This window comes from Tympanuchus pallidicinctus, unplaced genomic scaffold (assembly GCF_026119805.1).
Source record: "Tympanuchus pallidicinctus isolate F22 unplaced genomic scaffold, pur_lepc_1.0 scaffold17, whole genome shotgun sequence".
In the NCBI taxonomy this organism is placed as follows: domain Eukaryota; kingdom Metazoa; phylum Chordata; class Aves; order Galliformes; family Phasianidae; genus Tympanuchus; species Tympanuchus pallidicinctus.
The window spans coordinates 7329845-7350997 of record NW_026294690.1 but is presented as its reverse complement, the minus strand read 5'-3'; the positions used below and the strand labels follow the sequence as shown (position 1 = coordinate 7350997).

At 34.7% G+C, this 21153-nt stretch overlaps 1 protein-coding gene across 6 annotated transcripts in view; it reads right to left on the bottom strand.

Moving 5' to 3' along the window:
- Window positions 1-21153, bottom strand: part of CACNA2D3 (calcium voltage-gated channel auxiliary subunit alpha2delta 3) — a 466453-nt gene that overhangs the window by 110513 nt on the left and 334787 nt on the right. For 5 of the 6 annotated variants that reach the window (XR_008205698.1, XR_008205697.1, XM_052678868.1 and 2 more), the window contains exons 14-16: window positions 11551-11568; window positions 1342-1413; window positions 481-561 (exon numbers count right to left, since the gene is read on the bottom strand). Coding sequence is in view for 4 of the 6 variants with exons in the window: in XM_052678868.1 (XP_052534828.1) it covers window positions 481-561; window positions 1342-1413; window positions 11551-11568 (171 nt within the window). In the remaining 2 variants the exon portion in view is untranslated. The remainder of the gene's footprint in view (window positions 1-480; window positions 562-1341; window positions 1414-11550; window positions 11569-21153) is intronic. The other variant, XM_052678866.1, reaches the window with a different exon arrangement.

The window sequence follows — 21153 nt, the reverse complement described above, 5'->3', positions numbered from 1 at the left end:
ATGAAGACTTTTTAGGAGGGAAAGAAACACTGGTCTGGTTGGGCATTTGCTGGAATGCATTGCTTGCCCTAATTTACTTTGGTACAGGAAAGATACATGGAGGGGAATCCTAAAGGCAAGAGTTTTGCATTCTCTTAATAAAAAAATATTCAAATCTTCTGCACTGATTTCTTGTTATTTTGTGCAGTGTTCTGCTTATATTGGGTGGTTGAATGGCCTCATTCATTTTATTAAAGATGACCTCCCAGAGCACACTGAGATGTGCAGAAAATCAAAGATGAAGCCATACATTAATTTTGGCAGGAAAAATTGGCTATACAAAGGTAAAACTCCTGAGGAAAATGGGTGACACAATGGAGCTAAATCAGTATAAACATGGAATTGCCCTCTAGTTTTCATTTTGCATACATAAATGCCAAATAAATAATATTATATCACATATACTGAGTAAAAAATGACATACCAACATTTGTGAATTACCTTGTATTTTGGAATAGCTTTTAGCAGTTCTTTAACTGGGACATCTGTGCCAACTACTCCCAGGAGAATCCCTTTTGATCTCTGAAAAGAACAATAAGATGTACTGAGAAACACAATGGTAATGAACATTCTCACCAGTAATTTAACATTGTAGCTACTCTAGAGAAGTGATTAGATATCAGAGAGATCATTTGAAAGGTAGGGAAAGCAGAGGAGCAGAGGCTGGTATTGTTAATCCAATCAAGCAGTCATTTAGTCAATAATGGTTCTCCCTTCTACTATATCTGCAATTCAGACAGAAAAGGTAATCAAACTTTCAGTAGTTACTCAGTCCCTCTACAGAAAATTTTCCCATGTGAAATAGTTTCCAAATGAAAAAAATATATCTGCAATGTGTTACTCCCTTCATTCAAAATTTATCCTGCCACTCAGTAGGCAAAAGAGAAGGACTAAGCATAAAGTATGCATAATTTTCTTAAGTTAAATTAACAAAAATAAACATATACATACATGATATAAGTACCAGTAATTAAATTCTGGATCTACACAAAGAAGCCTACCAGTACAAAGAAGAAAAATATATGGATTATCTTCTGTAAGAGGATAACATAAAAGAGAGTGCTGTTGCCTGAGTTTTTCTCTTAAACATAGGGTTTTATTATTTTATTATGGTGTCTAGGGTATACATATTTGGGATTATTTGTTCACATTTTTATGCCAACATGGGGTTAATAACTGTAGCCTAAATAAGAAGAAAAGAATAAAAATTTATACAGAAGGCTAAAACATTGTTAGGCTCCTAAAAGCAACTTCCCAGCAGCCACTCTATGATCACACAGCAGAAATAGCCTGAGTACTTACAGTCTCATTTTGCTTACTAAATACCGGCATGGCAACAGTTGTCATCAACACCAATCCCTGATCGTCAGCAAGCTATATTTAAAAAAGAAATATTATCTCTAAGAACCAAGGAATAATTGCAGGCGTGATTGCATTTTTCAATTACATTTTCTTCGTTAAAATGAGAGAAGGCAATTTATCTAAATGATGCTTATCAATTTAGAATCGCAGTTAGTCCAGCCCAGCCCCACCCTGCTCCGTTTCAGCTATAGCAGCTCTGCCCACCCCACCATCTGGACTGGCAGGAAAGATGCTTCTTCTTCATTCCTACTGCAATTTCCCGTGAGAGACACGAAGGGGCTGGAATGTGGATTGTGGAAGCAGCATGTGCAGTAGCAAAGCAGCTGGAGCTCTGTTCCACATCTTTCCCAGTGTCAGCTATGCCAAGATTGCCTTGGGTTGTTTTCTCCCAGCTAGGAACAAGAGGTCATGAGTTGCATGCACTTTGTTTCTGGTTCAGATTGAGATCTCATCAGCTAGCACTGCAGCAGAAAGGATGACAGCCAGTAAGGATCCCAAGAGCATCTTTGCTCCATCCGGTTTCAGTTTGCTGGACTAAGTGGTGGCATGAAGCATTAGCTGATGCTACACTTCAGGTTGCAGCATATTTCTTCAATTTAGTAAAAAAAACAGATCTCCTGACCTTGGTTCCATTCAAGAGAAACATGCTTATCATTGACTACAGCAGAGTGGCTTTGCTCCGATTATTGTCTCTTTGTGCTCTCTAGCTATGTCTCTCACTGTATCTCTGCCATAAGGCAAGTGTTAGCTGTAGTGCTCAAGCAACAAGCACTGTTCTGTGTGTTTGTGAATCTCCATCATCTACATATGAAAGATAATGCAAGGAGGAAGTTGAGAGTTACTGTCAAACACTTTCTGCCCCTATAATTTTGGAAGACATTTAAAATTTAAAAAGCTTATCCTACTTTTAAAAGTATGACATATCCAGTTATAATCACGACTTTATTGTGATTTATCATTTCTAAGGACAATTAAGTTCTGCTAAATTTTATCTGTGGTTAGCCAAATTCGCAAGGAGAGACAATCTTACTCAAAAAATTTGGAGGTGAGAGTCATACCAATTGCAACAGTGACATTCTCCTACTGCTGCTCCATCAGTATCATATTTTCTGAACTCAGGCAGTATTTTAAAACACTTTTATTTTTTGAGAATTTGTGCAATTTTTTTTCCTAACAATACTTTCTTTTTTTTTTTTTTCAACAATGAAATAGCTATCAACTCTTTACATTTTCAGAACACAAAGCCCATATATTGTTACAACAATACTTCATGAATCATGTTTCACGTTAATAAATGAGACCAGGAAAATCTAGAACGTTACATGACTTGCAGCTCCCCGTCTGTTTCAGGAGGGTTTCAGTTTTCCCAACTGAAGCATGGCACTATCTTATGGTGAGGAAGAATGTTTGAAGACATCACACAAACACAAATAGGTTTTAGGATCAAGGTTTACATCTAATAAGGAATCAACAGGGACATGAGGTGGAACCAGCTCATGATCATGTTCTATTATTTGTTTTGTTTTCCCTTTTAATAAATACCTAACTTCCAGTCCTGACACAAATCTTGATCTATTAAACAACAGTAAATCGTTAAGGAACAAACAAAAGAAATACCAACCCAACAAAACACCGAGTCCAGGGGTTGCACTAAAAGCAGCTGAACTAGCCCAAGAATGTACCCTCTTTGGCTAGAGTCGTACAGTTAAGCACACTGACATGATCTGTATGGAGAGGAGCCTGCTGTGGTAGTGATGTTCAATAGTCCTGAACACATGTACACCAGGAACTGAAAAAGCGTTCTGCTGATTATGAGGTGACATCTTGGAGCGTTTAGAGATTTTATATGATTGCCCAGGGTTGTTCATCTCTGACATTATTAATTTGTCAAGTATCATTATGGAATTATTTTACAGTGAGCCTACTTACTCTCAAGGGATTACTAGAAACAATTTATCAGATAGGATGCCAGCCAAAGGACTTGTCATTAAAGTTTTAGGGTGTTTGAAATTCTTTAAATGGGGGAAAAAGAATAGTATGGAGTTCCCGGGAAATTTTAAGGGAACTGATTGTGAACTCTCAAAAGCAACTATGGAAACATGCACACAATTACTGCCCTGTAATTGTGATGTCTGCAAGTATCTACAATTGCTAATGCAATCATTCTTCATGGAAGTGCGATTTTATTTTTTGATGGGTTTTTACTTTTTCTTTTTTGGTAGATGGGCAGGTTGTTGGCTGCTTCTGTAAGGGGAGTCAGAAAATAACTGGATGATCGATGACTCGCGTTTGGGATGTTTCATTGAGTTACCAACTTATGCTGCAATATTCACTTCTGTTAGATTGTGAGGAGTTACCTCCAGGGGAGGACAACTTTATTCCCTGGGCAATGACATTTTGACAGAATTACTTTGAAATAGTAGAATGGTAGCCACTGGGTATTATTGCTAGGACAATTAAAGCACGAGTTTGTGAATAAACTGCAAAGGAAGCCATGATCTAGGAATTCTGCATTCTTCTTTTTAAGTCTGACAATTTTTGACATACAACAGATCTCTGTGACAGCTTATGCAAATGTTCAAAAAGCTTAGTAATTCTGGGAAATAAACAAACAGAAACATTCTAATCACTGCTAAAACCTCCCAAACTGCTTATATTAATAACAATCATGTATTACTAATATTATGGGACTTACTAGGATTATTATTTTTTACTTTTTTGCATCATCAGCAAATACGTATAAGTTAAAGTAAAATATTAGATATCACAAATTCAGAATAACGATTTATAATCATAAAGTTTCTGAGTGGCTGTTCTTTTATTCAGAATTTCATATTATTGTGCAATAATTAGTAAGAGTAATACACTCTTCAGTTACTTATTTACTACTTTTCTCCCCATCCCTATAGGTAGATAACCCTTTTCATTTCCAAACTTATTTACTGGCCAATGTCGTAGTCTCAGAAAACAATCATGTAGGGACATGCAAAAGAAAATACTGTAACCAAATATTTCTTACAGGAAACCTCTTAAGGTATGATTTTTTTAATCCATAAACACAATGTGCCTACTTCTAAACAGGTAACAACCCATTTACACATAAGAACAGGGATTTTTAGTGTTGTGGGCAAAAACACAGAACAGTATGCATTTGAATATAATGTAATAATCTCATCAGCTAGGTGGTTAAGAGTTACATATAGTAGAGAACCCTAGGAAATGACTGAAACCAGAAGCAACACACTTTTAATCTCAATTTCTAACTAGACTTTACCTTATCCAATCTCTTAGAACAAACTACTACTAACAGTCACTGCTACTTCCATGATGACATGCTTAATTTGGCATATTTCATCCTTCTGAGAATTGGAAACTATGTTCTAAGCTTACATGGTTCACCCTTACCAACCTCAACAGATTCTAGAGGATGGTAGTGTTCACAGGAATCAGGTAGGGTATGACAAATGTATATTTGCACAATACTGTGTTTATTATTTATAAGGTGTCTGCTGAAACAAGATGTTGCTGGTGGATTCATTTTGTTCACAAATAAGGATGAGTTTTGACCCAAATGCTGGAATGTCATCTGAATTAATATGCAGAGCCACTAATAACTCTGATTTCTTCCACCACATTGAGAATTCTTTTTTTTTTTTTTTATTCTCCTCTATTACTGTACTGTTTTTTCCAATGTTTATTATTTTTTATTTATTTATTTACACTTCATAGTATTAATAAATCAAGTTTCTGTTTCTTCAATTTGTAGTAAGAGTCTTAGTTATTCTTTACCTGGAACATCATATTCATTAACGCACCCAAGTTCTGGCTGACATCAAACCCCAGCTCTTAGTTACTCAGCAGCATATCAGTTACTACACTTTGATCACTTTCAAGTGGTTATTTAATAACTCTAGAAGTGTGGAGTCATCTTCCTGCTTGATACTCTGATTACATGCAGCATGGCACTAAGTATACTTGTCCTTTCAAATGCCCCTTAATCTGTTAGATATTACTTCCCATTGAATAGGAAGGAGTTTCTATTTTCCAAAGACCAATTTAGTATGATTACACGGGCCTTACATATTACAAAACAAACCCCCAGCTTTACCTTATAACACGGGAATTCCACAGACATTTTCTTCAAGAAAGTTTTTCCATAATTTGCAAGCATGGAGGAAAAAAAAATATGGAAAAATAGGCTGCCCCATAAAACAGAGTGGCTGTTTAGAGAACAAAAGAAGTCCCTAATGTTCAGTTCACTTTCTTCTTGCCATTTTCTGACTGTTGCACTTTGATTGAGACCTGCAGCTAATGAGTGCAGTAATCAACATCTCCCATTTAGTGTACAGGCAAGAGAAGCTACAGCAAGTTGCCCAGATTTTCAAAGACAATGTTATTAGAGTTCTATTACTAACATCTAATGTATATTACTGTTATTTTGTATTTATATAACAAAGCCAGGCAGTGCTAGTGAGGAAGCAGTCACTGTCTCCTGAGACAGAACAAGTATCAGAGCCCATATCCTTTTTTAGATATTATTTCAGATCCTCCAAAGAAAATATGCAGTACTGTTTCACTTTAGCTGGCTCTTAAGTGAAATTTTAAAATCCTGTTAAATAAGAGTATTCTCTAATCATTACTGCTAAATGAAAGATGCCAAATAAACAATATATAAATTAATTTTTAAATTACTTTGAAGGGGCAATTCTGCATTTGTTGCTAATTTTTGAATTATGGTTAGCCACAGAAAGGAAACAAATTCTGAGTTTGTAAACTTGTAGTTGTTTGGTATCTTTCAGAGTTTGTATTTTAGATAACCACAGAGAATACCAGAGTTTCTAGAATTTGACACTGTATTAAAAAGACAATTGTCCAAGAAAATACTTGATCTGAAACTTCAAAAAATCTATTTTTACAAAATCTATTATGTCTCTGATTTACATTATGAAATCCTAGCAGGCCTATTCAGCTCAGAAGTGAACTTTCATAATGCTAATTCTTTTCAGCCTGCATTTCCTGATTTATACAATATCTAGATGAGAATCTCTAAATGAGAATTTTTTGTGTGTTTTTTTTATTTTTTTTATTTTTTTTTTTCTTAACATAGTTCTTGTTTCTGCATTAATATTAGACTGCAACAATAGTAGAGCAGTTCTGCTGAACAGGATATCTCTTTCACCGAACATTATCAAGTCAAGTAAGATTTATCCATCTCTCACCAACTCACGGCAACTACAAAATAACCACAACAATGACCAAATTTCTTTGTAGATTAATCTTAACCCAGTAACGTTCCTTTGATTTCTAATCTCCCTAGATCTGTGTTGTACCTCCTAGATTTTTCACCATCCCACAGTAGCAGCTTTGATTTTCACACTTGACTGACTTACAGTGCCTGAATTGCAGAAAAATTCCACAAACTGTCCTATTTACAGGGCAGATTTTAAATTTGGAGTTAAAATTCAGAATTAAAAAACGATATGAAGAAGCAAGCTTAGGAGGCTGAACAGAGGCATATGAGTAAGTATTTGAGGAAAGTTGTGTAGCTATGCTGACCTATGAAGCATTGGTCGGTGGACCTGAAAGGAAGTAGGACTTAAGGGAACAGGGCAGATAAATAGGTCAAAGTGAAGATCTGTTGGCCTACACAGCCATATGCCCTGTGCAAAAGCTGAAAAGTGGAGAAGAGCATTGCTACCTTCAGAGAGACTGAAGATAGGGTGAAAATTTGAGGCATGGGAACACTGAAAACTCTGTAACAAGGCATCAATGCTGAAACTGGCTGCTACAGTCTTGAAACTGTATCCATATAAGGCAGCAGTTCCATAGGGATGTACTTGAAATATGAGTTTCATGCTGAGGATTTATTTCAGTACCTTGAATAACTCTACACATTCCCACTCCATGCCTTTCCTTCTTTTCTCCAGTCAGGATTAGCCTTGTTTCACCTGTGCCATCTTCCCCTCAGACTATTGTACTTCTGTGTTCTGAGCAGTCACGAGACAGGCTGGTAGCATCAGAAAATTGGAATTTGACCTTTTAACTGTTTTATATAGACTACTGGAATGAAGAATAGCTATTATTTTAGTTTAGATATAAATTATGGTCCAGGACCATATAGGAAACTGTGTGAGTGTTAAAAGTTGTATGGATATGTCTATGTTTAGCCACACAAAAGTGAAACACCAAAGACCATCAGTTTAAAATGCTTTCTCAGTTAAAACTGGCAAATTGTTTACTCAGTGCTATTAAATATCAAGTCACTTGTTGAGGAGTGTGAGGAAAACACCTGGAGACTAAATTTAAGATCCTGTTTAACATGTATGCAGAAATCTTAAAGCAGTTTTCTGAATGGGTCACTCAACCTTATATACATTATTAAATTGAAAGATAATAGCACCTCATCTGGAAACAGAAAAAAAGGAATAATAAATCAGGGTCAAAATGTTTACTACATGATTATTTTATATCTCATTAGATTCAATTTAGCTTCTATAAATTTGTAAAAATGCTAAAATTACTAGCCATGCACTTCAGTGAATCAGCAGCTTTGCAAATTTTTTATTTTCTATTCCCAGTGACAGTCAATTCAACACTTCAAAGTATAGGAAGGTAAATGATGCAAGGAATGATAAATGATATTTCCAAATGGCTGAAAGATGATAGCATCAAGATAAAAGGAGGGCAAAGCACTACTTACAGAAGTTAAGGGATAACACAGAAAGAGAGAAGAAAGCTGTCAGGAACTTTTGGGCAACAAACATCATCAAAACATTTCTATATGGAGGAAATACGATTCTATTCATGAGAGAACCATTAACTTTTTTTTCTATGTTCCTAAACACAGCTATCTGCTTCTGATGTATGTGCCTAATTTATTCAATTCTACCTGTTCATAAAAACTAAGTAGAACAAAACATCACAGCAGGAGAAGGACAACAGATTTGAATCCCGCTGCGTTTGTTCAAGAAAGCAAGGAAAGCTTTCCTGCTAGGAAACCAAACACCTTTTTGAGCTATTAAAAAGGAATAGCTTTTGTTCATCCATGAATACAAAAACTGCTTTTCAAATGTTTTTCAATAATAAAGGTCATTTTGGAAGCCAAAGTGAGAAAATCAGAAAATTGCTAAATGTGAGTTATGAGTTCATTATAATCATTTTCATTTTCACAGTCATAGAGGATGATTATCTAAAAAGATGCAGAAAAACGATACAGATGACATAAGATATTCACATTCATTTATTTGTCTGGATAGTGGCTCTCCTTGAGACTCACTGGGTATTCCTAGACACAATTTCTCATGAAAGCTATATGATCATATTAAAGCACCTTTGTCACCTGAAATTATGGTGAACTTTTTATCATTATCATTATTACTAATTTTAATATTTTTAATTTGTAGCGTTATCTATTTTAATTATAGAGAATATTGCAAAGCTCCTTTCTGGTCAAATATTGTGCTTCAACAGACATCCAACTTAAACTCCTCATACTTCATTACATCTGCACTCCAAATCTGCATTTCAACAATTTGTTATTCAACTGTCAAAGACAGACTAGAACCCGTGGTCTTCAAAATTGATAGCTAATTACCATAGAACATTGACTAAACACTGAGAAGACTGTATCCAAATGTTTCATATAAAAGACATAACATTTCATCAAGATGACCAAGTATTTATAATGGATATAAAACAGTAAAGGTAAACTTCGAGTGCCACATTTTTCTTTCAGATCACTAGAAGATTAAAGTGAATATGTTTAGAGAGACATGACTGTTTGAAATGTTTATAGAGAAAACATTTGCAATATGATACATAGAATCCAACAAAAATACAGTTCAAGTTCATACACCATATGGCAAAACATGTACACTAGTGACTAAGTCATTCATACAGGCAAATGTGTATCAGTCCTGTGTTGCTTCCCTTCACCTCGCAGATAGGGAGATAGAGATTCTTTGGCTTCGTGTTTGTGTTGTGTTTGCTACATTCTGGCTTGCTGGAAGAAAACTTGGATGTTAAGCAATATTTTTGTGTGGCACCTAATGGAAGAAAATTTTGGCTTCTAATAACTGACAATTAAAATTTTCATTGCTTCATGTATAACTGTGGCTAACTCTTGACCAGTTTAAGACTGATCAGCAAGCCCCTATATCTGGTAACCTCAATGCACTCAACTGAACTTTAAGGTTTGAGTGCTGTCATAATAATCTCAGATAGGGATATGAGAAAAATACAGCTATGAAGCATTTGCTCAGGTTTAGTTGGTTGAAGAGCAGAGAGGAGATAATTTAGATTCTGAGCTAAGGCACTGGATTTTGTTAGCACAATGCCACTGTGATTCTCTGCAAGGGAATCCAAGAGAAAACACAGATTCAAATAAGGTAGGATTGAGGGACAGGAAGAAGACTCCTAGAGTAGAAAAGTTTTCATAATCACATATAAGTAGCCTCATAAAGATCATTCTGCTAGGAGCAAAGTAAATCTGTCAGTAAGAAATATCAATCAGCATTTCCTGCCTTAAAGTCTACTATCTTCACATAACAATCAGGCTATGTTTAAGAAAAGGTTCATTCTTACCTGAAATTATTGAGAAACCTCAGAGACTATTTTATCTGTCCCCCTTCACTCATTCCTTCCCATCCCTCTCCTCTTTCTCTACATGAAGGTATATATTATGGCACACACATACAAAGTATGCGACTATAGATCTGCATTGATTTGCTTGAGGGTTACACAATTGAATAATTTGTATCAGAATATTATTTAATAGTTCAGAAATGTAGACATTAAAATCTGATATACAGTATCACATGACACTAGTAAGCAGCCTGACAGAAATTTCCCAGCAGCATACTTTAATCTCACCCTGTGTCTTCTTTCTGCAAACTGTTAGAAGTATTTGGCATAAACAAGTAGGTTAACATGAATTAAGTCAAGCTTAGCCAATCTTTTAGCACTTCTATTTGTCCACGAAGCTGTAAACACAAGAATTTTAATCCACCTATTTCCAGAGGAAAAAATAACAGCAGCAAATTTTCTTACCACAATGTCACATTTGCTAGGCTCTAGAGCACACAAGAACAAACTATGGACATAGTCCAGTGTGATAGACTACCATACTACCTACAGATTTAAAACATGATTTTCTGAGATCCATGAGCAAGAAAATACATGGCAGTATAAAGCTACAAGTTTCCATGATCAGATTTCTTGCTTTTTAAATTAAAAAATACATTGAATACACTAAGGAACCATTCTAAAGTTTTGAGGTCCATGGTTGCCCTAACCATTCCACAAAAGCTATTCATATTCACTGATAATCACTTGATCTATAGCTTTCATTAAAAATTCAACTTTTATCGTCATTCAAAGGCTATGAAAAATAATGCATTTAAATTTCTATGACATTCCATATTGAAAGTGCTTTATCTAGAATGAGAATTAATTGAATAAGTAGGTGTTGCTGTTCCCCAATATATTCAATTAATTTTTCCATTTCAGTGCTTCAAATCACAACCCACAAAACAGCATCTAGGTTTTCTGTTTTCTAGAAGCTTTGATTATATTTGTGAAATATACAAGAATGAGGGAACAAGCATCAAGCAATTCTTAGACTTTGCTGCAATCATTGTGCTTTCATGATGTGCAGAAGTGACTGGTAACATACCATACCGATGTAGAAGTTGTTTAAAAAGCATATTATATAAAAACTGCTTGCAACCTATTAGAGAAGTCAAATGTCAGATGTATTCAAAGAGGTGTTGATAGATACAGTGGGGAGCAGTGAAAGGGTACCAGCTATAACATGGGTTCTGCTGTCTCTGTAATAGAAATAAAAATGATCTAGAGATGTTTCACATACAGTAATGGGGTGAGTTCATTTTTTTTTCATTATTCAAATTGTTGATAAAATAACTTCCCTGCTGTTTTCAAGTTGTAGGCCGCTATATGCCTATTGTGTTCAAATAGCTCATATGTTTGAAGAGCTGTTCTTAGCAGCCATAATGCATTGCTTTGATGCCCAGGGCCCCAGTACAGTGAACTGTTTCACTGATCACTACTGTACCAAACTCACGACACCATGGAAACATGAAGGACTGGTGAATTACTTTGAATAGCTAAGATCTGAGTAAAATATTTTACCTTTTGAGCCTGAGGGAGCTGGAAAATAACAAAACAGAACAAGCAATCATTATACATTAAATAAATTTGAACAGCTACTTCAGCTGTTGTATTCATAAAATCACAAATGTAATAAAATATAAAAGAAAGAATCCAAGGAAATTAACTTTACACTGAGGGTTTATAATGACTTAGTTCATTATTTGACAGCTTATCTGCTAGGTGTCACAAAAGTACCATCAACTTATTAAATACCATGCTACTAGAAACAGATTATTTTTTCATCAGATATGGTATCACACTTGAATTGTGAAGTAGTTCCATCTTGCTGTACACAAATATAATTCAACATAAAGATAGTTTCAATTTAAAACCAGTCATTCTTTATTTGTAAAGATCTAAATCTATAGTTATTAAGAATAAACTGGACATTAGGAGAAGTTTGTTGCATTGAAGTGGCTGAATTCTCAGGAAAGAAAAACAAAATGACAGTAGTGCCTGTTTTAGCAAACATTCTATCATATATGCATACAATACAACAATTTATGCATAGAAGAACATGTCTATAGTGTAACAAGTATGATTAGACACACATATATGCAAACACAAGATGTTTATGCATATATGACTATTCACATGACACATGTTCTTAAGCAAGATTACCCTATAACTGGTTGTACACAAAGTATTTACAAAAACAACTCACATAAGAAAGTATGGACAGCAGGCATTAGACTCCATTACATCCGAACACCTTATTTATCAGAGTAGAAAATGAGTTCTGTTTCCACTTAAGGAAAAAAAAACTCATTGCAGATAATGGAGAGGAACTTAGATAAATAAACTATTATCATCACAATATGTTTGTAATTTTTCAAAATTCTTCTATTTTTTACTTTCAGCCTCAGAGAATTTCACTACACACAGCAATTTAGCCTTGTGCTAAATCCACCTCAAAAATTCCCATTTTCCCACACAAATTGTTTCTTTACAGGCATCGGCTGAACACAGAACAGGCAGGTAAGTTAATATCAAATGTCAAAGACCTTCAGGATCTCTACTGATCTTCCAACAGACATTTCTCTCTCCCTCTTTTTTTTCTTTTCTTTTTTTTTTTTTTTAATGCCATCTTCTCATATAACACGTTAAAATCATGAGCATTCTTTCATCAGAATCTATGTAAAGACAGCTGCAATAAAGAACAATATTCAAATTTCCACCTTCAGAATAAACTTCAAAGAACTCCATAGTTTGCTTAAGCTAGCGCACATAAACTCAGGGGTTGTCAATCAGCTAATTTGTACATCATATTCTACAAAATGGTGCTTAAAATACAATAAATGCATATGAGGCAACATATGCATATTAGGTTCTGGAATATCACTGCAGAAATTATTGCTTCCAGATAACACTCAAAGTAAATTAGAAAACTTCAAGTCCGTATACAGTGCAGATATGTTTAAGGTAGTAGTGGGAAATCAATAACCTCATCAAAAATAGGAACCACAAATGTATGCACATACACAATGCTCTGGTATGACTTTGTAAGTTTAACCCTCATACAAATACCAGTATGCTCAATATAATTTTTATCGATCATTTTCAGAACTTGAATTCACTCCTGTTTGAGCACATCTCTTCAGTAACGTATGGTTTGGACAGGTTTCACCAGTCAAAACTTGGACAACTTGGACAGTCAGATGAAATGCAAGTGAGGATTTCCTTTTGATAATTACTACACAAAAGAATGCTACATACTTTCTTTTAAGAAATTAGTCCTCTTGCCTTTACCAAGATTATTCTCAAGAGAACATTAATAAGAGTTGGCAAAACAGAGCTCCATGCTATTTGTTGCTGAATGGAGTATGCCAGTCCCATTTATAGCCTTTTATAAAAATCAAGAATATCTCTTTGCTCTGAAAGATTAGTCGTCAAGCCTTGATTAAGAATAATAGGGACAGCAGATTAGATTTACATTCCACTATGCTTTCTTCTGGATAAGAATTCTCATCTCTTTTCTTCTAAGCTTCAGAATCCAGGTTCACAATCTTTTCCTCCAAAAATCTGTCTTTGCTAGAGCTAGATAAATCTTAATTCTGCTTTCTTTTCAAAGCTTGTCTGTTACAGGATCTATATGCCAGCAATTCACTTTCATAATTGCTACAAATTCCTTTGAAATAAACCATGGAGGTTTGTCTGACATTACCCCTTCTGGGAGGCCATAGGAAACAAACAATTTTCCTAACAATAACAGTAATAGCTCTCTGGTCTGTCCCTTTATTGCATAGTCTAAAAATTGCCTGTCTGTGTAAAACCCAGTGGGTACCTCTGCTTCCTGGGGTTTGCCTTATGCCCTGCCAAGAGGCCCTTTTGCAGTAAATTATGTGATCTCTTCCTGACCCTTAAAAAACTCAGAAGCAGAATTTTTTATTCTACTTGCACCTATGGTGAACTATGTTATTTTGGGAGCTTTCTCAGGCACAACCATGCCAAAGAGCTCACAGTTTCTATGTGTTGTTCTGTTGTGTCTCTTCCTTTTTCTGATGATCAACAATAAAAGAAGACACATGATCGGATATATATATGTATTCGACTTGCTCCTAGTTAACCAATTCTGTCAAAACAACTGTGGCTGAGGTGCAAGGAAGAGGTATGGCTGTTTACTGTCTTCTCGTGTTTGGGGGATGGGGAAGTTTACCTTCCTCCTACTACAGGTGTGGCAGGGTCAGGAGCATGCAGACACAGAAGTACCAGGGAAAACCTGAGAGGATTTTTAAACAGAGAAACACAGACTTCGTTAATGATCCCAATGGAGCTCTGTAAATCTTTTTGCAACCAAAATAACAACTGACAAAGAGCAATCTTAGTGTACAGGACCCAAGAACACAGTGAAGAAAAGGGAGGGGAATTTGCCTTCACATCCTTTCATTTCAATCTATCTTTCCCAGAAGCCCCCCCTTTTTTGTTTTAACCAAAGAATTTTTCTTATTCTATTTTATAGTACAAAAATATACCGCTCAGAGAGCTCAAACCCTCAATATTCCAGGAAGACAGTAAGAATTCCACCTCTATGTTCATATTATCTTAGGGTCCTGTCAAAAGGTAACAGAACAAGTAATTGTTCATGGTTTTTCAATACTGCTATTGCACACTGTGTCACACTTCCCATGTTTGCAAACAGTCCAGTATTGTTTTGAGTCCTTCATGAAAATGCATTTGGTAATATAAAAAAAAAAAAAAAAAAAAAAAAGAAAAATCACAGGCACTACTAAAGTGATAAAAGAAGACAAGACAGGCTAAGGAGGTCAACTATTTCTTGGATCAGATAACTGTGAGGTCAGCGTAAGCAGAAGAAACAGAAGTTAGACAGATTTGAAATACTGACTTCAGATGCACAAGGCATATGTTAGCGGACCAGTAGTTCTAATGAGTATTACTCCTTCATACCATGCCTCAAAGAACTCTCTCATCCTTAACAAAACAGAAAGTCAGGGAGCAAAGAGTTGTAGCAGCTTTGTTCAGCATCACTTGTAAAACACTTGAAAGAACTACTATTTTATGAAGGAATTTGTGTATGTGTTAAGAAAAATGAGCAGCAGAAATTCAAATCTACAAAGCTGAGAATCTGTGGAAGACTGGTTTTAACTTGCCAGATCTTGTAACATATATACGGAAAGGAAAATAATCTCTCAGTTATTAACAAACTTCTAATGTTTCTGTCCAGTAGCATGCCAGCTTGAGGAAGAAGTTCTGTAAACACCTGCGATGAAGCAGTGGCAACAACCAACTACTAGCTGCACTGGGGCAAAGTCAGCTATGTTTCTTCTAAGAAGTTTCTTTGTGTCCCAAATAATATAGCATGACTTTGAATTCAATATTTTACTGAAAAATTCTAAAAGAAAATTCTTTTTATTAAAATATTAAATAAAGAACAGTTAAGTGTACCTGCATGACATGCATCTGTGTACCTGTGCATGTTTTTATCAAGTTATCTCAAAATGTGACAAAGTACTTTTTTATTTATAATCAAATCATCAAGAATTGACTAGGATCTCTGCTAACACTTCTTTACAGTTATGGAAAATAAAACCCTTTGGTTTACGATGCTTGCAGTCAAAGCAAAAACATCTAAGCCCCAAATGACAAGACAGCACAGGTGAATCAGAGTTAGAAAGAAAGCAAGGGATTGAGTAAGCAAAGTATTGAATACAGTACGACATTCCCATCAGGAATAGCAATCAGAGCTGACCCTTTGTCTCAGGCTGTTGTTTCCCATAATACATTACAAATAGACTAAATAGTTTTACAGAGGGATTTCAAACTTCTAAACATACTAAAAAGAACGTATTCCCAAATAAATTTATTTATATGCTATTAGGGACAGTGATGACATTTGCAATTGCAAAACAGATTGGTTTTTACATTGATTCCAACAGTTCATCAATATTTTAAGGTAACGTTTAAGAACAGTCAGATTTTCCCTTGATTCAACTGCTAAATGTATTTTCAACTCAGGTGTACTCATATAAAAAAAGAAATGAATTACGTGTTGTAGTGTAAACATTCACTGACTTTACAACTGAAGGTTTTTGTAGGTAATCCATTAAATGACATTGATCACAAAATCTAATTAATACCCAAAATAGATATTATTGTTTTTACTTAATGGAAGGCTTCTCTACAGAGTGAAATCATTTAACATGCTTGAAATTTCAGCCAGGTACACTGCACCAGACTCATGCTTACTCATGTTTTCTATTGCAGAATGGCTTCTATTAGCCCAACATGCCTTCAGTGAATCTGTTTGTTTGTAACTAGCTACTTATGTGGCCATAACCTGAGCCAGACTAATGCTTATATGTGTTTCCAAGTAAAAAGCAGATTTAAAACTCATACACCATTACGATCTTCACTGTGTGTCCTTCATCAACATGGGCAACAAAGCAGAAAGTGAAAATGTTATCAAATGCATTAAAGAGCAAGCTGTCAGTCATTCTGAAAAATGAGTTCAAAGACTCAGTGGGTAATCTGTCCAGATCCACCACTTCACCAAAGGTTTCGACTTTCATCGCTTTGATTCTAAATTCTATCTGGTCTATGCCTTTTCTATTTAAAGAATAAAAAATTAAAAATAAGTTTGACTGGTCAAACCAGAGAAAGAGACAATGTGTCTGTGATATTTATATATTTTCAGACTGGTACATGGTCAATAAAGGATTTAGAAATAGAATGTTTTACTTCAATTAGTATAAATGCAGATTGATTGAGAATTTCCTCAATATTCCACTCTTAATATCCAGTCTAAAATAGTATGAGATCAATTAATGTTTATTTAATAAAAATTTTCTGTGAATTCAGTTGCATACAATTAATTTGTTCATTTTACTTATTTTTTTCATTGATGTGATTGCTCTTCATTTTTGACAGAGTCCACAGCAAATACAGTGAACTCTTTCACACCATTCAAAAGATAGCTAAGTTTATGGTGCTTTGACAGCAGTATTCTGACTCATTCTATACATTCCACATACTGACTCTGAAGTTAACATTTAATGTGTCCATCTGAACTTTAACTTTTTAGAAATACCTTTCCAGGAAAGTGAAATATAGTGGTAAGCATGTACATACTACAGTTAACACCACAGAAAAAAGAAACTCCAGTGAGGCTCATCAGAGAAGGTCAAGACAAAAACAGATGATAGTGCATATATGTGCCAGATACTTTATAATATGGGCCATGTTTTATGGCATCACTCACTGTAGGGGGAATAACAGTTTACACATTTGCAAAAAGAGATGCAATGCGTGTCCTGCATTGCTAGGTAGGCTTCCACAGATCTTACCCAAAAAGGCAGAAATTTGGGGGGAGCACAGAGAAAAAGAACATTCAAATTCTTTTAATTTTTAGCAGAAAATGTTCTTTTTCTACTTTAAATATGATTCAATGATTCTACTTGCCATCAGATGCAGCATTTAAATTTTGCAATTTGGGCAATTTTTCTTTCACAATCCATGCATTTAGTCTCTTCTGTGATGCCTGTAAGAACTAGTCGCAGGTAATTATGTGCATACAGGAAGACACAAAATTCAGCCTCCTACTGAGATGCTCCTGATGTTAAGACTTCAGTATAAGTACAAAGAGTGACAATAACCTGCAGCTTACTGGGCCAACATCTGTAAGGCAAATGCATTTGATATTTCAAGGGATTCAATAACAAATCTTCTTCTGTTCACATAATTGTTTTACTATGCCATCACATATTTTGTAGTAACTACAGCAGTTCAGTCAAGGATAGACTGCACTGCATGCAAAGTACTCCAGACAGAGGAAATGTAAATGTTGCTATGGAGAAGAGAGTCATAAAATATACATGAAAACTATCACCCTAGCTCTTTCTTTGCAAATAATTCTATAAAGACAGAAAAAAAAAAAAAAAAGAAAAAAAAAATGCTAGCTCTTGTGAATATGCAAAAGAGAAAACAGTATATCTTTCAAACTAGAGATCAGATTAGAATTAAACATCAGATTGTAATTAACAAATAGTAGAACACACGAAAAAATTACACATACATCCCAAACATTTCTAAAAAATGGTGCTACCCTTCAAAGATTTAAAGCACTTTCTGAAATACAATCTTAAAATGTAAATATTTCTTATATTTTCTAATCCACTGTCTAGCAATCTTAAATGCTAAAAGGAGAATCATTAACAAAAAACATATCTAAATATGCTCAAATGCTATAATGTTTAAGTTGCACCTGTCTATAACTGCTCTTTCCATTTTGTGTGGAAGTTAAATTAAAAAAAAACCTCTATATTTGGAGGAATATTCCTAGTTTTTCATTGTAATAGTGATTAATTAAACACTGGAGGTTGTAGAATCTCCATTTTTGGAGATACTCAAAACTCAACTGGACAGAGTTGAGAGCAACCTGAAACTGATCAAGCACACTATTATACGAAGTGATCTCTAGGCAGTTCCTCCAGACCCAACTCTTCCATGATTCTACACCCACGATTCTCTTAATTGCATAAAATAAGTGCATTCTTTCCCAATAAATACAAAATGTTTACAGAAAAGACTGTATTAAAACTACCTAGAGTGATTCATTTAAATTCATAGTTAGAAACTGTAATCATAAAAAAAAAAGTGCAGATTTTACAAATAAGCCATGCAGCTTAAGATTGATGAAACAGAACAAATTCGTGAAATAAGATTAATAAGATTAATTCCAAACACCATTACAAAAATTAAAAAATTTTTAAAAATTAAAAAATTTTTCTATTCATGTATGTGTTTAAACAGAGCGAGTTTCTCCACTAGCAAGTAATAGATTTTCATACTGGATGTTCATGAGAATAACAACTGTAGTAAAATCAGAACTGAAAACATCGTACTTGTATTTCAAAGAAAAGGCAAAAGAAAGGTCATTATTTTTGTAAAGATTTTTTCTGAATTACCAAGGGAGAGATAGAAGGAAGGAAGAAAAGAACCAACGTCAGAAGTTAGGTTCGTATGTACATATTCATTCAACTCCTCTCACATACATGCTCTTCCATCTTTGACAGTCCTTCAAAAAATGACAAAAACAACCTAGATCATAAATCCTCTTAGAAGCTAGACACATAGCCTCTTTCTCTCACCATAAAGTCCATTCAGACCCTGATGCAAAATGAAATAAAGATCTTATCCAGTACCTATCAGAGTCAATGAGAATCTCTCAGTAAGTTCAATACATTTTTGATCTTGCTCTGTATTAGATCTTATTTGCTCCATATATCAATGCAAGACCAACATCTGAAGAATAACCACTTTCTAGAGAAGGATGAAAGTGTATTTAACTTAATGAATGTGTAAAGCAAGCCAGAATTTCTTCTAAAACTCACATTTACTAATTGTGTCTATGATTTTTAGTATATTACTGTGATTGGAGTTGAACTTCTAAGACAGGCATTTTTCTGCAGTATGTTTTGTAATCACTCAGCATATCTTAAAAAAAGAACAGTTGTAGGAAGAACACATGAATTATGCCAAAGCACTCTTTTTACCAATTTTTTTTCATACAATTTTACCATCACTAATGGTATTTTACTATATACCATGATGAAAGTTTGTTTGGATCTAGTTTGAAAGTTTGCATTGTGCACGATTCGTATCAGGTAGTCCGTACAACCTTGTGGCATGTACATTTAATAAGAATTTATTATATGCAAAGAGCACCATGTCAAGATCAGTACAGTTTGGAGTGGGAATGCAAAACATGCAATGGAGAGAGATTCTAAACTACAAGCAGTTTCCTGCAGAAGTCAGTAATACAAGTCATACAAGTCATTTTATTTTGTTATGTAATTGTTATGTTACAATAAGCATGAAGGTGAAACTCATCTACTAAAAGATTTATGCATCATTATGTGTCAAAGAGTCTGAATTGATACTGAAAAATTGTATTCTGCAAAAAACTTGCTCTGAAATCCATAGACTAAACCCACTCACAATACTTAAGATTATTTTGCTATTATCCTCATCTTAGCTTCTCTTGTTCCATTTGTTGTTATAAAAGTATTTGGCAATCTACTAGCTGATTCTAGAAATCTGAGGCAAAGACAAGAATCAGTACATGCCTAAGTGCTAGAACTAATTCTCACTTATACATAAAATATTGAACACTTTTATACAAGGAGAAAAGTGCCATGTTAGTTACCTGAAAGATACATTAACGATACAAATTATAAGCTGCCCTTTACTCTTACTTAAAAATCATAGCTATGCTGGGCACCATGCATTATGACAAAGTATTATGTTTTATTCTTTTTTCCTCAGTTATCATTTTTAAAAATACAAAACTATTACATAAACTTTTATTTAGCTACCGCAAAATACCTTGAAGATTATGTCAGTTAGCAACGGTCCAGAACAGCTCTGAATGAAGAAGTATGCTGGAGGGCATAATGAGGTACATACTATATGCTCAAAAGATTACTTGAGCTGATAAGTGATAGGGGATACATTTCAAATGTAAGAAGGCTCTAAAGTGTTATCACTGTTTCATTTCATGAGAAAAAAATCCACAGACACAGATCACGAGGTCCAGAAAGCAGTAGGAAGTGCATGAGCTGCACAGCTAATAAATTAAAAGCTTCAAACAGCTTTATGAAGGGAATCATCTTTTCTCTCTTTTAACAATTTGCAAACACAAACTGCTTTATCTTCAGAAACATCTGCACTACTTCAGAGGAAGCATACACTAATGACAAGAAACAAATTGTGTGTAAAAAATAATGCATAAATGCTGCACTTAGAAACCCAAGAATGAAGCTCATGTACATGAGTACATGCGCTTTTTTGCTTTGTAGGTAAAAGGTGGTATACTCTGTGCAGATGTCCAGGCTTGCTATAAGCATTTAAGAAGCAAATGTTCAATGTTTATTTAGAAAACAGCAATTGCTAAAACTCACTGACAGCAAGGTGGCCATTCTGTGCCTCCAAATCAGAAACATGTTTTTCAGGCCTTCATGCAAGAGCACAAAGCAGCTGCTAATAGAGCCGCACAAGATCAGACAGCAAGTGTTTAGGTCACTGTTAGAAGCATTAGTTTAAAAATATATCATGAAATAAAGAATT